The sequence below is a fragment of the Lytechinus variegatus genome, chromosome 6 (assembly GCF_018143015.1).
Source record: "Lytechinus variegatus isolate NC3 chromosome 6, Lvar_3.0, whole genome shotgun sequence".
Taxonomy (NCBI): domain Eukaryota; kingdom Metazoa; phylum Echinodermata; class Echinoidea; order Temnopleuroida; family Toxopneustidae; genus Lytechinus; species Lytechinus variegatus.
In genome coordinates, this window is record NC_054745.1 from 35,831,965 (window position 1) to 35,848,559 (window position 16,595).

The 16,595-nt window shown below is 36.9% G+C and overlaps 1 protein-coding gene across 1 annotated transcript in view; it reads left to right on the forward strand.

Moving 5' to 3' along the window:
• The window catches only part of LOC121417410 (GTPase HRas), a 35,432-nt gene that overhangs the window by 7,686 nt on the left and 11,151 nt on the right, over positions 1–16,595 (forward strand). The window contains exons 2-4 of the mRNA XM_041611107.1: positions 7,185–7,233; positions 7,813–7,841; positions 12,467–12,551. Coding sequence (XP_041467041.1) covers positions 7,185–7,233; positions 7,813–7,841; positions 12,467–12,551 — 163 coding nt within the window. The remainder of the gene's footprint in view (positions 1–7,184; positions 7,234–7,812; positions 7,842–12,466; positions 12,552–16,595) is intronic.

The window sequence follows — 16,595 nt, forward strand, 5'->3', positions numbered from 1 at the left end:
GTTTTTCAGTTTTCAAGCTGCTAACGGACTCTATTTATTTCCGTATTTGGTAATGATAGTGAGGGTTTGTTAAGAAAGACATTGCAGGATGCAAACTCTGTAACAAGTGTACATCTTATAAGCCTTGTGTACATGTAGTCTCCACTCTAGACCTTGCTGTAGGGCAATTCCGTAAAATTATCAACTCTTTTCTACATCTGAGCCCCATTTTTCTCAGGTCCTCACTTCATAGATTGACCAAGTCATGGTCCTTTGATAGCTGCATTACAGACTGTCAAAAGAACAAGTAATCCGAAACGTACAGGGGGTCTGGGGATTGTTTCATCAACATTTTTGTCCGACATGTTGTCAGATGCGACATCTTTCCTTGATTTTGATTGGCTGATAAGCAATGTTAATACCACATGGTAACTGTCGGATGAAATAGGACTTGTCGGATAAAACGTCTGACAAGTCCTTTCATGAAACGCTCCCCAGATGTACAAATTTATGGAATTGCCATTTTTTTTAGTGTCAAATATGAGTCTGTGCTTGGAGACTAACCACAGGATACATACCATGAGTACACATGCGTTTGGTTGCGTCCTGGAGGGTCTGTAAAAGAAGACTACATTCCCTTGCATTGATTGACCAGAGGTCTTGGGGGCCAATGCTGTCAGCTGTGATCATGATCATGATGCGGCCACAGTATTTCACCCAGAAAATTAGATTTATACAGGAAAGAAACAAAGAGTTTTGGATGGGTCATATCTGATTCTACAATGTACAGTGTAGAGTCACACAGAGCATTTCATGATTTTCATTTAAAAAAATGATTTTTACTACTTTGCTGTCAGATTCTGCCATTAAGAGGGATATTCAATAGTTTGAATAAAGAAATATTTTGTCTTCTGTGCTTTCAGCTGATCATCCAAGCATAAACACATTATTTGGGAGAACATAAGTTTTTTCCATAAATTGGGGATATTGTGAGGTGTCATTTTTTTTTAATCAATGGTATTCATTTTAGGCCTACATCTAAGCCTGACATGTAACTTACATTGGGTGATTTCCCCGGGAGGGGGGGGGGCACTCGATCAAAAAGTTGTAGGGGTGTGCCGCGGGCGAGACAAAATACGGGGGCCTTGGAGCGGGCTTATTGTAAAAAGGAGGGTCCTTGGAACGGGCTTCGGAACTACAAATGTTTGTGAAAACGGGGGTCCTTGGATCGGATCGCCAGCGTGTGAGTACGTGTGCACGTGGGTAAAAATCACTATGGAGCGGTCATGCGTGCATGATGCAGCTAGTGCGGCCTCCGCCGGATACGCTGGCGCAGAGGCAATGGTCGCACAGCGCTCTGCGGCCGCTCATTGTAGCAGATCAATGCGACTGGAATGGCGTAACGAGAAATATGCAAAGCTTTGGAGCGGATTTCTTTCTTCTTTTTTCTCAATAAGAAGAAAATGCTACATGTATGCCTTGGAGCGGCTTTCTTTGTACTTTTTCTCAGTAAGGCAAAAATGCTATGCCTTGGAACAGAAATTTGAGTGTAAAAATGGGGGTCCCCTCCGCGGCACATTCCCACTATGCATTATATACTGATTCCAACCCCCCCCTGGTGATTTTAAGTACGGTGTTGGTATAGGTGTCGGTGTCAGTGTTGGAATTTCAATTGCTTCCCCTAGCTCCAAAACTGAGTTTGTAAAACTGATCCAGATCACATTTTGACATATCTCACTTAGTAACCAGTGAGTGACTTTTCATGAGCATCTTCATTCTATGTTTGGTGTTATACTCATGTTAAAATTGACCTAACACCAACACCAAAAGGTTAACACTGAACTTAAAAACACCCATTGTATGTAATGTAGGTGTAGCGAGTAAATCCCAGCAGTATTTTCGGCACAGATCCAAGGCGAACAAAATATTTGAAATTTTTTTGTCTGCTTTGAATTCTTATACTACAATGATCTGTGCCGAAACTGCTGTTTCCATTTCACCGATTTTCAATAGAGAGTTTGTGGCAGTCCATTAATCTGTTCTTGAAACATGTGTAGGCCTACATTGTAGTTCTCGTAGCCAAAGTAAGCTCTTTATGAAAAAATATACCTCCTGTAGTATACAGTGTAGGCCAAATTGTAGGGTTTGCATGGATTTTTTAGTTATACATGTACATGTACTTGTTATTAATGTTATGAATGGTTGCATGACAATTGATCCAGTGACTGTTGCTCCGGATGATGGAAAATCTGCACACTTAGTTTTATAGCCGAACGTAAAAAATTATCTATAAGCTGAATCTCTAGAATCCTTGTCTTTACATAATTCTGAACAAAAACTCTACTATCCTACATGTACATTTAAACCCTATACACATGCCATTGCAGTTGTCACAGGAGCATTTGGCATGTCACTGTTTTAAACATTAAACTTGTTAAATCTTAAAACTGCCGGTGGGAGGGTTAAGTTCAATCAATCCCCCTCCCCTCAACTTTTTCCGTGACCATTACGCTGGCAAATATTTTGACTGCCCCGCTTACTGACTTTTTACTTTGAAGTCTTGCACATCTTTTGAGACCAAATTTACAATGCCTGGGTATGCGGTTAAAATTTAGGCAACATTACGTATAGCGATTGTCACACCCTTCAAAACGTGATTTTGTATACAAAGTCAATGCAAATTGAGTTTTCTCATGAGTCTGATTCATAAATACGATTATTTTACTTTTATTCATAGATGATATTAAATGATTTTAGCATATTTATGATTCAAACAGGTTCTGCTCTAAATTTGGTGAAAAAAACTATGAAAAACAAAAGTGCGAAAATCAGAGATAGAATTCATGAAACATGAGAAATTTATTTTCAAACTAGGATATTGTTTGCATGATTGTTAACAATTGATGGCAGAAAGAATATTTACACCAAAATTTGCATTCTAAGAGCTTTTTATAGTGCATTAGAGCAACAAATATAATTCATGCATTTTATAGATTACATGTCGCACATTTCATATTTAAAAAAATCTATTGAGAAGGAGGGAATACATCCCACACTATTATCATAATGAATAAATCATAATCAAAATCAAATCAAAAATAAAATCATGCTAATTTTCTCGGCATTGGCATGATTGGCAGCCGAGATACCTTATCAGTCCGGGCATTTTTGGGGTGTTAGAAAACTGGGGGGGAAGAGGGGAGATGAGGGTTAAGGAGAGAGGAGGGGGTGGTAAGATGAGAGGAGAGAAGGGGGGGGGGGGAGGAAAGTGTGAAAGGAAAAAGGATTACAGTAATAAAACCAGAGCTTTACTTTTACATGTGTACAACACATGGGAAAGTACCGTACTCTGTTGGCCTGTACAAAACAGTTCTCCCTGTCATCAGCTTATTTAAAACAGTGACATAATGGGACAAAAGAATCTACAATAAAACGTGGTTGGGAACGTCAACAAAGGATGAGTCAGAACGATCTTTCTTGGTATCAGACAATAATTACTAGGGTACTACATACATAAATCTGAGCAGAGGTTCGGCCTACGCCCTAAACCACAGGGACCAAGCGCCCTCGTTAGATCAAAGTATACACTAATGAATATTATGTGCAATACAAATGTCCTCATCCTTGAGTAGTCTGCAGGTGCAGACTAAAATTTGACACTTTTTTCTTTAAAGATAAATTCCAGTTTTGGTAACGATCTCAAAATGACTTTTTACATTTGATTTGTACCAATACATTTTCTCATTGGTTGCTTTGACACAAATTCAAGGACGTTTTTTGCTGAAAGACTGTACTCTGTTTTAGTCAAGCAGTAGGCTGATATCAAAGCCAATTTTCATCAATTTTAATTGGATGTAAAGTTTGCATTCTAAATCTCTATTTTGGAGGAGAGCTTGTCATTTTGGAATTAAGATGAGACTTGTTTGTGGCAAATATCCACTTAAGAAAGAACCGATTGAGTTTATTATAATTATATCCCATGAAAGCGATTCATGCGTAGTCTTTCTCACTGAGGAGCAGTCATAAGCCTTGTTCAGACGTGGGGGTTCCAAGATACTCCTACATGTAACCTTTCCAGGAGTGTCCTGGTCGGAGGAAGGTCAGAGTAACGTTGTCCAGACAGGCACTACTCTGATCTTTCCTCCGACTGTGCTTCTTCTGACCTAAACTACCTACGCTTGTGTCGTGATGAGGTAAATGCATGTACGTTTCAAAATTTCAATCCATGCATTAAAAATTTTCTTCAATGAGGAACCCTCGTCTGAACGAGGCTGCTGATGGAGGTTGGGTGAGTAGGCCCGCGTGGACGTCAACAGTGCCTGGGGCGATTTTATTGACCTCGTCACTGATTCTGTCCAAATTACTGGAGAAATGTGCCTGCCCGTGTTTATTTTCATGTAATTCCTGGCCTAGTGGGTAGAATAATACCGGGAAATTTCCCTGATGATGATGTCAATTTTCTGCATCATGTTCTGAAAAGGGGTAATAGGTTGTACGTATCAGGGAAGAATCCTCAATAAAGGAATAATTGGTGGAAATGAAGTTTGCCTCATCTTTGTCTGTCCTAATTAAGCATTTTCAAAGGATTAAGTAAAGCTGATGATGACTTTGGGTTATTTAGGAGGATAATTGCTGAAGAAGAAAATGTTCATCTCTTTGTTCATGTGTCTCCTAGTCCAACCATAACAATTACAATTTAGGCCTGCCCAGGGCTGGCTAAATATATGAATGAAGTCGTTCACACTCAAAACTTTAGATGAAATGTGCTTAACTCTTTGTTCATGTGTCTCCTAACCCCTTTCCAATAATGATATTCGATTTAGCTCCGGCCAGGGCTGGTCTGTATACCAAAATGAAGTCTTTCACATCCAATTTTTTTTTATTTTATGAAATGTCTCTTTCCCCTTTCCCATGATAATCATGATTAAGCCCCATTCAGGGACGGTCTTAATCCACGCAAACAAACTCTAGTCTATAAAGTTCACACTCAAAAGTTTAGATGAAATGTGCATCTCTTTGTTCATGTGTCTCCTCCCCCTTTCCCATAATAATCACGATTTAGCCCCGCCCAAGGGCCGGTCTAAATCTACCCAAAGTCCCCCTCTCTCTCAAAATTCAAAATGAAATGTGCATTTATTTCTTTTGTCCACTATTGTCCCGGTAATGTCCCGTTATGATCATGAATTTTCAATGCCTCTTGGGCCATTCTTAATCCAATCAAAGGAAGTCTTTCACACTCAAAATTTTGCAAGTTTAACTTTACACGATTTTATAGGCTGTCCTGGCCCTCCTATCCTGTACTACATGTAGGTCACATTTCATAAAGATTTGTTTGATAATTATATATACCAGTTTACCATCAGCCAATCAGATTGAATGGCTTCATAGCGCACACAGCTTTTTAAGGAATTACTTCCTACCGGTACCCATTTACCTCACCTGGGTTGAGTGCAGCACATTGTGGATCAGTTTCTTGCTGAAGGAAATTACGCCATGGCTGGGATTCGAACCCACGACCGTCTGTTTCGTAACTGTTTGTAAGACGGGGCCCAGTTGTGGTAATGATCACAAAATGTGTTCGAACAGAATCCAATGAAATTACCACTGAAGGGTTTGTATACTTAAATAAAAAAATATGTTTCAAATGGCTATTGAAAGAAAATGCATACATGTAATTGCTGAGGTCACATATTGTATGGAAGCATTTTATCGGCAAAAACATGTGATCATCAGTGGATGATGTAGCAAAGTCTCCAATAATAATTTGATTCATTTAATGGCTGAGGACTCACACACCCCAAAAAATCTTAGATGACCTAGTAATTAAAACAATCTCACAATTCCAGTTGAATGTCACATATAAAGACCCCAAAGATTGACTCTTGAGAGGTGTATTTGATCGACATTCACTGGTATTTGCCTTTTTGATCTCTTGCCCTACATTTTCATGTGTTAATGTATATATTGCTTTTAATAGAATTGTGGAGAGGAATTGATAAAGCTATTACATATGGCATTAGTGGTCTTCAATGGCAGAATTATTTAACACAGTGTTGAATAATGCCGTTGAGGACCATTAATGCCATACATGTAATAGCTTTATCCTAAAATTCCTAAATTTCTTCATGTAATGTTTGTTTTTCCTGTGTGAAACGTCAGTGTATTTGATTTATTTTGACGGAAATGAAAATTCACTCTTGCAAAATGTGAAATCGCTTAAGAAAGAGGATTTGAATATATGATCTTATTGGCCTGTCAGATATTGAAGTAATTGTGTTTGATCTACATACTACATATATGACATTTCCTGAAATGAAGTAAATACTATACATGAACGAATGTCCTAACATCCGCTTGTTGTTTTTCTGACTATGCATATAATTTAGACTTAATACATTTTTTGTATCTAGACAGAGTCTTATGTCTGCTATTAAAAGTAGTATGAATATAAAAGTAGCCTGAAGTCTGGGTAATATGCAATTTTTTGCCAGCTCCAAACCTTACACTATGCAGGATGAAACCGTTGTTTCCGTTCACCATCTTTCGACAAAGACCTTCCAGCTGTTCATTGTCATTTGATGGACACATTCAATACATTTACTTATTTTCTAATTGTTCTGTGTGGTGGAAGCGAAATCTCCATGATTGAGACGTCCTCTACGCTCCTCGCATCATACACAAAAACGTATTAATACTAGGAGAGGGCTATACATGGGTCAAAAATACTTTTTTTGTCATTTTAATATGGCAACAGTTTTATTCATTCCTTTTCTCAACATGAAATGACAATATTTTTTTGTCTTGGGTCGGAGAAAAAAGTGTGCCAGGCCAAAATCCTAAATGGCTGCCAAACCCCCCCAAATCACAGTTGGTGGTCTTTCAGAGCTACCAAGTACATGTACATTGTAGTACTGATTTTCAGTATTTAGTACTGAAAAGTGAGAAGAATACTGATAGTTTCATGTAAAATACTGATAGTTTCATGTAAAATACTGATTTCTAAAGTTTCAGTTGTATGTGTGGTCAGTATTTTTGGGAAATACTGATTTCCTCACCGAAATACTGATTTCCTCAGCTTAAAAAATACTGAAATGTTCCTTTTCATGTTGGCAGCTCTGCACATCATACACAAAAACAAGTAATTTGATAAAGTCAGGAGGAAAATAATAATCCCATTCTTTTCATTATCTTTTTCTCTTATACAGCTGGAGGTGTAGGGAAAAGTGCATTGACGATACAACTTATTCAAAACCAGTAAGTACACTCACTCATTTGCCTACATGTACTACAGGTTAATAGCATTTTCGTGTATTATTATTCTTAAATGGTAATTATTTTGTTTACAATTTGCCTGCTTAGTAATTTTGTATAAGTGTTATTTTTTTAAAATGCTGATTATTTTGTTTATATAAAAATATTCTACAGAATTTTATGTAATTATTTCTTTTATTTCTAGACCGGTTCATCATGTTTGCATAGAGTATTAAAGCATCCAGTGCAATGCAATTTTTCTACACAAAAAAATGTTTGAAATACATGAACATATATTCTTTATTCAACAGAAGAAGACTCAATCACCCCCCCCCCTCCCGAAAATGGGTGATTTGTGTAGAAAAATTGCAAACACAAAGGACAATCACCTCTAATTGTGTGCTAGAATATTCAATTTCCATACATGTAGTTGTGTGGGTGTGAATGTCATGATATTTGAAAGTTGGATTTAAATCATCGCAGGTGTAGAATAGTGTGTAATGATAGACTTTTGCTCCCCTTTATATTTGACATGTTGTTAATCGCCTTTAAACCTGTTCTCTTTCCCTTTTTCCCTTGCAGTTTTGTAGATGAATATGACCCTACAATAGGTAAGAAGCTATTTTTTTTCCAAAATCACCCTTTGCATGCAAGCCTTGAAATAAGCACCTGTGAGCCGGGGGCAATTTTTTTTTTCAATTGCCCCCGGCTCACGGGTTTTTTACAGGAACCGGGGGCAATTTTCTGGAACCGGGGGCAATTAAAAAGTATATATATATAAAATGGTGTGCACACCGCAAATTTGTTTATAGTAAGCACAGCTCCTGTAATTTTTGAATTAGTACATGAATATGCTAAGTATTATTCAAACATTTAAGAAATTAGATTTAAATGTTTAAGTGTGTTTTGACACTCTCACTCTACATCCCCTTTAGAACCACACACACACATGGGCTAATTTATTTTCATCTGTAATGAACCACGATCAACGAACCCCCCCAAAAAAAAAAAATCTAAATAAATGAATAAATAAAATATAGAAAGAGAGAGAGAGATGGAGAAAGAGAAAATTCAGATCAAATAATAAATTTAGAAAAAAAAAAAAAAAAATTAAGGTTTTTTCATGGTTAGAATCACGGGGGTGCGTGGTTGTGACTGTGAGGTGCACTTGGATTGCATATAAATTATGCTAAAGAAATGAAATCAATATCTAACTCAGTCTATTCAAATTCCAGCACATATACATGCCACAGGCTATGTAGGCCTACATGTATCTTGTGTATTGTAGGTTCATGTACACGTGTACCTTAAGTTTTTCACAAGTTATTTGAAAACGCAGATCTCCACAGAAAATGCCTTTCACTCTTGGAGAGTCTAAATTCGGTGAAAATGTATTCATTAATAACTTAAATATTCATCACAATGAAGAAATCATAAAGTTTTTTTGACAGTTTTCAAAAATTAACATGAAATCTAAACTCTATCTGAAACGGAAAATCACCATCACTTAGGCCATTACTGATAGAATTCTCACCCAGAGCTCTGGCAGAGATTATGAGCTCAAACTGGCTAGCTAACACCACACTCAAGTGCACGGCGTCCTCCGATTTTTTTTTAGATGGAGCCTTGTTTGATGATTTATTGTCTGATATTTACCCCTCTCCAAGAAAGTAATTAAAAAGCTACAATTCACAACTATAAGCGAAGTGATTTTTTATTATTAAGGCTCCGTTTCAACAAGCAAAGTCGGCGACTGTGAGGATAAAAGACTCGCACATCTGATGCTGTGAACAGGGATTTATCTCCTGTGCAATTCGAATTACTTTATCGCAGAATCGTGATATTCCAATTGGAAATGTGTGCATTAGAAATTGGACATGGTGAAGTATGGAAAAACCGCTACCGGAAGCACGCGCGCACATGTATTACAGGAAAAAAAGACGGACGTAGCTCACTTTTTATGGTACAGAAAAAAACACGCACTTGGCAATTTTAAACTGTGTTCATCGTAAATTGAAAGTTACTTGATTTAGCTTTTCAGATATTTAAATTACATGTATGATATGGCTTCACTGCTCACTCACGGCGGGCGCAATTACCTGGAAAATATTTGCGCCCGGTCGTCAAAATTTTGATGATTTTGGGGCTTTATGGGCGCAATTGATGGCTTTATGAGCGCGAATTTGCGCTCAGCGCCCACTTATTTCAAGGCTTGTTCGCATGGATATTTGGGGTTTACTTCCAGTTCGTTTAAAATGCCAATTCGTCCAATTTCCAACTTGTCTACTATCATTCGGTCTACCATCTTATCGTCCACTATCTACATTGTCTAACTGCCAATTTGTCCACTCATCATCAGTTGGTCCAATAGCCATTTACCATAATTTGCTCTAATTAAACAAAATGATAAATGTGCAAAATTCATGAAAATGAAATGGATACTAGACCAACTGGTTATGAGACGAAATGGTCATAGACTAAATGGTGATTAGACAAATTGATGATTGGACCAAATGATTATTGGACCAAATGGTTGTTAGACAAAATGTTCATGGACGGAATGGCATATTAAGACTATTGTACATAGACCATGCGGTGAGTGGACGAGTTGGCAGTAGATGAATTTGCATTTTACCGATATGTGGGCATAGACAATTCCTGAAGAGTTACGGACCAGAATAGACCTGGACTGTCAAGCAGCATAGGGAATCCCTGAGGGTAATGGATGCTCCCATGGTGGTCCAACTCACCCCTAAAATACCCATCATTAAATTCTTTGGGGCAACCGTCTTTTCTAAAGTTGCCTGAAGCTCTGCCGAAAAGGATATTCACAAAGCTTAGAAAAAAAATGTTCTACATACAGCAGAACATTCAAGAAGGCTTTGATAGCATATGTAATTCATATTGCACAAAAATTAGCCCTCAAAATTGAATAAAGATCGTGCCCCCATGATCCAGTAATCACCTCAGTGTGGACAAAATTGCCTGTAAACATGATAATTTTCTACCTTGCTACCACTTGATCTCGGTCAAGATCTCTCTCTTTTGTGTTTACAAAATGAACCAGCAATAAAAACAAAGATTTTATTTGCCATTGAAAGTATATGCAAGGGGAGGATAGTCCTGACAATATTTGGCTTTAATAAAAACTTAAAAGCGAAAAGAATATTGAAAAATACCGGTGAAGTTTTGATGAAAAATCCATCATGATGAAAATCTATCAAAGAAGAAAAGAGTGATTATTTCAATTTTGATTTGTAATGTCATTAAAGATAAATTCCAGTTTTGGTAACGATCTCAAAATGACTTTTTACAGAATCTTATATAATGACCACCCAAGTGTCTGTTTGTATGAATAAAAAATATGTGCCAAAGGATTCTGGGAGAAATTGTGTAATTGCTGAGAAATAAGCAAAATAAGCGCGGATTCGGTCACTTCCGTCGGGTCTTTATTCCCGCAATAATAATACACTGTCCCACGTGTGCCTATCTGTGTTGGTGATCTTCAGTGTGAACGTTTTTCAGCGTAGATTTCAAGATTTCACAAGGTTCAGTTTATGTAACTGTACCAGATCTAGATCCTCGATGATATTCTGACAATTAAGCCTGGTTTTACAGACTTTCTCATGAAATCAGCGTTTACTGCAACTACTGGAATTTCTCTTTAAAGTGGACACTTACGTATAAAGTTTTTTTTAATAGAATATGATGAATACTAATCTTTTTCTTAAATGAAATGATGTGCCTGATGACTGATATATTGATTGGTGATTTTTTTACCTGATTGCTAAGAAAGCATGAATGCTTGTAAGCAAGCAACCAGAGGACCGACGGCTTAAGGTCCCCTCCGAAGGACCTGGTATTGAGGTTTAATGCCTTACCAAAGGGCACTAGCGCACCAAGTGGGAATCGAACCCGGGTCACCGGAATACGAATCCCCCGCTCTACCGACTGAGCTATCTGGGGGGAGAAAATTGTATTTTGGGGAAATTAAATCAGAAAAATTGTAGAGTAGCTGCTCATCTGTGATGTTAAAAAATCTAAAATTCAAAATTCATGACTCTGCTATTCTGAGATGAATTTTCATCAAACCTACGTGTACACCAATCTATTTGTCGAATTTTTAAAATAATTTTGTTAAAAGTAAAACCAACTTATTATTAAGGTAACTTCCCCTTTAAAGACGAAGTTCACCCTGACAAAAAATTTATTGTAAAAATAGCAGAAAAAATAATAAAAAATATTGCCGAAGGTTTGAGAAAAATTCATCAAATAATTAAAAAGTTATTAGAATTTCAATTATTTGATTTGTGACGTCATATGCGAGCAGTATTCCTACATAGCGAATGGTAAAAAAATCAATGAAATGTCATTTTCTCAGAAAACTAAAAATGGTTTTCATTGGAACTTTTGTATATCAATAGACAAATCATTTCACACCCGATCATGAAAAGAAAACAAAATTAAGTCATCAGGAACCATACAAAATTTGAAATTCATACATTTTATATTACATAACACATGGGGCAGCTGCTCGTTTATGACGTCACAAATCCAAAATTTTGAACTCTAATAACTTTCTTACTCTTTGACGGATTTTCCTCAAACTTTCACCAATATTTTTGACTATTTTTTCTGCTATTTTTACAACAAAGTTTGCTTCAGGGTGAACTTCCCCTTTAATAGGCTATTGGGGCACAGGTTGTAAGAACCTTGTAATAGTAGCTTTCATTGTGCGATCTATCTAAACTTGTTATTTTAAACCACTTATCTAGTATCACTTGCAGAGCTCCACCCAGCATTTATAAACACTTTGTCTAGTATGCTTTTCATACTGCATTTCCTTATTAATCCCCATACTATCCTTAACCCCAGACTATCTTTTTAGGGTTTCGCACTGTCTTTCTTAAACCCCATACTATTTGCTTAGCATCGCACAGCTCTATCAATCGTAAGTCTCTGTAAAATGGCCCCCAGAGGTTTTTTGGGTCACATATCACTTCAGTTTAAATGAACAAGAAGTAGCATTTCTAGTTCAGTATTTTTAAGAAGCTGAATTGCAAATTAATGTCGTGCACGCTACATCCAGGAACTTTTGTTCATTTTCCGTGGCGAACTTTGGTTAGATCATAAGAAAATGAGTCTCCATATGACCATACCATGCCGAATATACCGGTTCTCGTCCGCTGTAAGGATCCTTGCTTGAATTGTCTTTTCTTGTCTTTTTCCCCCTCAGAGGATTCATATAGGAAGCAAGTCGTTATAGATGGAGAGACGTGTCTACTGGATATACTTGATACAGCAGGTCAAGAGGAATACAGGTTAGTGAAGGTTCTGGTTGTTGGTGGTGGTAGTGATGTTGCTTGAATTTCATCTGTATACATATTGTACTTTTCCTTTGCTTATACTGTACACTGGATTTTTCAGTCTTTGGACTGTTATGCCAGTTTTCTTGATTGAATAAATACCATACTACTACTACTACTACTACTAGAGTAGTAGTAGTAGTATTGCTTAAATAGTAGTGTTGCTTAAATTTCATCTGTATACATATTGTACTTTGCCTTTGTTTATATTGTGCTCTGGATTTTTCAGTCTTTGGACTGTTATGCCAGTTTTCTTGATTGAATAAATACCATACTACTACCACTACTACTTGTACTACTACTACTACTACTAGAGTAGTAGTAGTATTGCTTAAATAGTAGTGTTGCTTAAATTTCATCTGTATACATATTGTACTTTTCCTTTGCTTATACTGTACACTGGATTTTTCAGTCGTTGGACTGTTATGCCAGTTTTCTTGACTGAATAAATACCATAATTCTACTACTACTACTACTACTACTACTACTACTACTAGAAATAGGAAACAAATTGAAATAGATGGAGAGACTTGTTAAAACTGGGTATACATGTACATCAGGGTCAGATCCAAGATTTCTAAAAGGGGTCCCCCCTTTTTAGAAATCTTGGATCCGACATTTTTCAGAGGAAAATAAGGCAAGCAAAAAGAAAAAGGTTTTCGCATAAAATTGAAGGTCATTTTGTCCATGGAAAAAAAATGAAAAGCGAAAAACAAAGTCCTTTTCAAAGGGGGGGGGGAGGACACAATTGTGTTAGAATGGCATATTTACATTACAAATTTTAATTGTGCCTCCCAAAGGGGGGGGGGGCACAGGCCCGCCCTATATGATACACTGGACACAGCAGGTCAAGAGGAATATAGGTTGGTGAGGATGTTGTTATTGGTGATGGTGATCGTGGTTGTTGTGGTATTAATGGTGTTCCTGCTGGTTGAATATATTGGCAGCAAGAAGTTTAGATATACTACTGGATAATCAAATATCGATAGAGCTGGGCCCCCGTCTTACAAAGAGTTACGATTGATCCAATCAATCACAACTATGGATGGCCAGCACCGTCAACATCCCTTATACATGTTTTTTCAAAATATTTTCTATGAATTTATTCATGCATTCAATGCTTTCTTGAAAATTCGCTGTGCTTCTCTTTTGTTTACAAATGGCATTTTGCAAATTTCCAGTAGAAAAATTATGATACTGATGGATTTCCATATAGGTACGATTGATTGGGTAAATCGTAACAGTAAAGAGCACAGTAAACATAAGAAACATATATATATCTTTAATAAAAATGATGACACTTTTGGCTTCCCATGATTTTAGTACAGAGTTAGACCATGGTCTATTAAAGTTAAATCTGACTTCAGTATACGGGCCATTGATTAGTACATTTATAAAGCAGAATGGGTATAGTTTGACTTGAAAACCATCCGTTTATAGTATGATACCCCTTTCATAAACCCAATTATGCGGCTAATAGCAGCATAATTTGGTCTATAATCGGAGGAGGACCAGAGTTATCCGCATGATTTTGATGCTGCTATTATCCGCATAATAGCAGCATCGGGACCAGATTTTGACTTTATGAACGCATTTCGAAAGTAATGCGGATAATTGCCATGGAGCGGTCACAAGGTCACCCTTTTCCAACGCAACCGCATCGGAGGGGGTGTGTGCGGTTGCCATGACGATTATCCTCCTTTTTCAGGACGGGCGCTCGTAAAAATAATGTGGATTATTTTCGGAGTTTATGAACGCAATTTTATTGAATTATCCGCATTACTCTTAGGCGGCTAATAGGAGGATAGGTTTATGAAAGGGGTATGAGTAATGGTGGTGATGAGGTAGTAGTATAGTCGTGGGGGTGGTAGCATGTTGTATAGCTTATTGTGGTGGTGATGTTGATGGTAATTGGTTGTAGTTGTGGTAGTTCCCTAGGTATAATTGCCAACTCATCCACTTACCACATGGTCTTCTTTCATTTAGTCTCATACCATTCCGTCCATCAACATTTCGTCTAACAACCATTTGGTCCAATCATTACTTCGTCTGATCACCAGGTGGTCTATGACCATTTCGTCTCTTAAAGGACAAGTCCACCCCAACAAAAACTTAATTTGAATAAAAAGAGAAAAATTCAACAAGCATAACACTGAAAATTTCATCAAAATCGGATGTAAAATAAGAAAGTTATGACATTTTAAAGTTTTGCTTCATTTCACAAAACAGTTATATGCACATCTCGGTCGGTATGCAAATGAGGGAACTGATGACATCACTCACTCACTATTTCTTTTGTATTTTATTATATGAAATATGAAATATTTTGATTTTCTCGTCATTGTCATGTGAAATGAAGTTTCATTCCTCCCTGAACACATGGAATTCCATTATTTTAACATGTTGTGCTTCAGGCAAGGAGGTCCTAATCATCAAATTCGTAAAAATTGAAATATTGTATAATTCAAACAATAAAAAACAAAAGAAATAGTGAGTGAGTGACAACATCGACTCTCTCATTTGGATGTAACTGGCTCGTTCATATAACTTTTTTGTTAAAAATAAGCGAAACTTTGAAGTGTCATAACTTTCTTATTTTACATCCTATTTGGTGAAATTTTCAGCATTGTGCTTGCCTGATTTTTCTCTATTGATTCAAATCAACATTTTGCTGAGGTGGACTTGACCTTTAACCAGTCGGTCTAATATCCATTTCATTTTCATTCAATTTGCACACTTTTAACACGTAGTCCTATCTATAGACGAAATGGTGTATGGACTAAGTGGCTATTGGACCAACTGGTTATTACACAGAATGGCATTAGACTAAATGAAAGATGGTAGACCAAATGTCAGTAGACGAGTTTGCAATTAGACAAATTGGCATTAGACGAATTGGAAATTAACCGGTCCGTCGGAATAGATCCACTGATGTCTTCACTCTTACGTGCACCTACATCGTACACTTACTGGTACATTATACCCAATACAATATACTATTACACCAAAGGGTCATTAAACTATCTTGTCATATGAAGCCATTGCAAGATAATATCTCTCATGAATATTCATGAGCTAGACAATTAGTGCCAATGCCATTCTAGAGAATGAACCTTGGTTTGTGATTAGTGTTTACAGTGTAATTGTGATGCTTAATGAGGTATCAAAATGCAACTTTAATTAGTTCCGTGTGGGTGAGTCAATGCTTGTGAGCATCAATCTCTTCTCCCATTCTCTCTCCTTCTCTCTGTCCCTCTCTCCTCTCTGTCCCTCTCTCCCTCTTTCCTTCTCTTCCTATTACTGGCTTCTATGTTCTTCTCTACTCCATCTGTCTCTCTGTCTATACCAATTTAACCCTAAACTGACCGGGGGGTTGAATCAATCCCCCCTCAACATTTTCTGCAATCATTCCGCCGCGTGAAATCTTTTGACCCCGCCACTCACAGAGTTTATACTTTCATGTGTCGGGCATCTTTTGAGACCAAATTTCCGATGCTGGGGTACGCGGTTACGAAATTACGCAACATTTCGTAAGTGCATGTCAGACCAAAAATTTTTCCAAAACATGATTTTGTGTACAAAGTCAAGAAAATTGAGTTTTCTCATCTTATTCATAAAGATATGATTATTTTTGCTTTAAACAGCTGAAATCAATTGATTTTAGCATAATTATGCTTCAAAAAGGTTGTGCAATAAATCTGGTGAAAAAAACAAAGAAGTACATAAGAAACTCATAAAACGATAAAATACATAAAAAATTGATTTCCAAACCGAAGTTTTTTTAAATTGCCATTTTTAAGAATGCTACAAAGAATATTTTTTACAAAAAATTAGCATTCTATGAGCTTTATTTAGTGAATTAGAGCAAAGAGTATGATTTATGCATAAATTAGCATAATTAATTCATATAAAATAAAATCTCATTATTTTCGAAAATTTTACAATACAGCCTTGTAGATTACATCGCACTCTAACGGTGTGCAAATTTTTGCGGCGCTT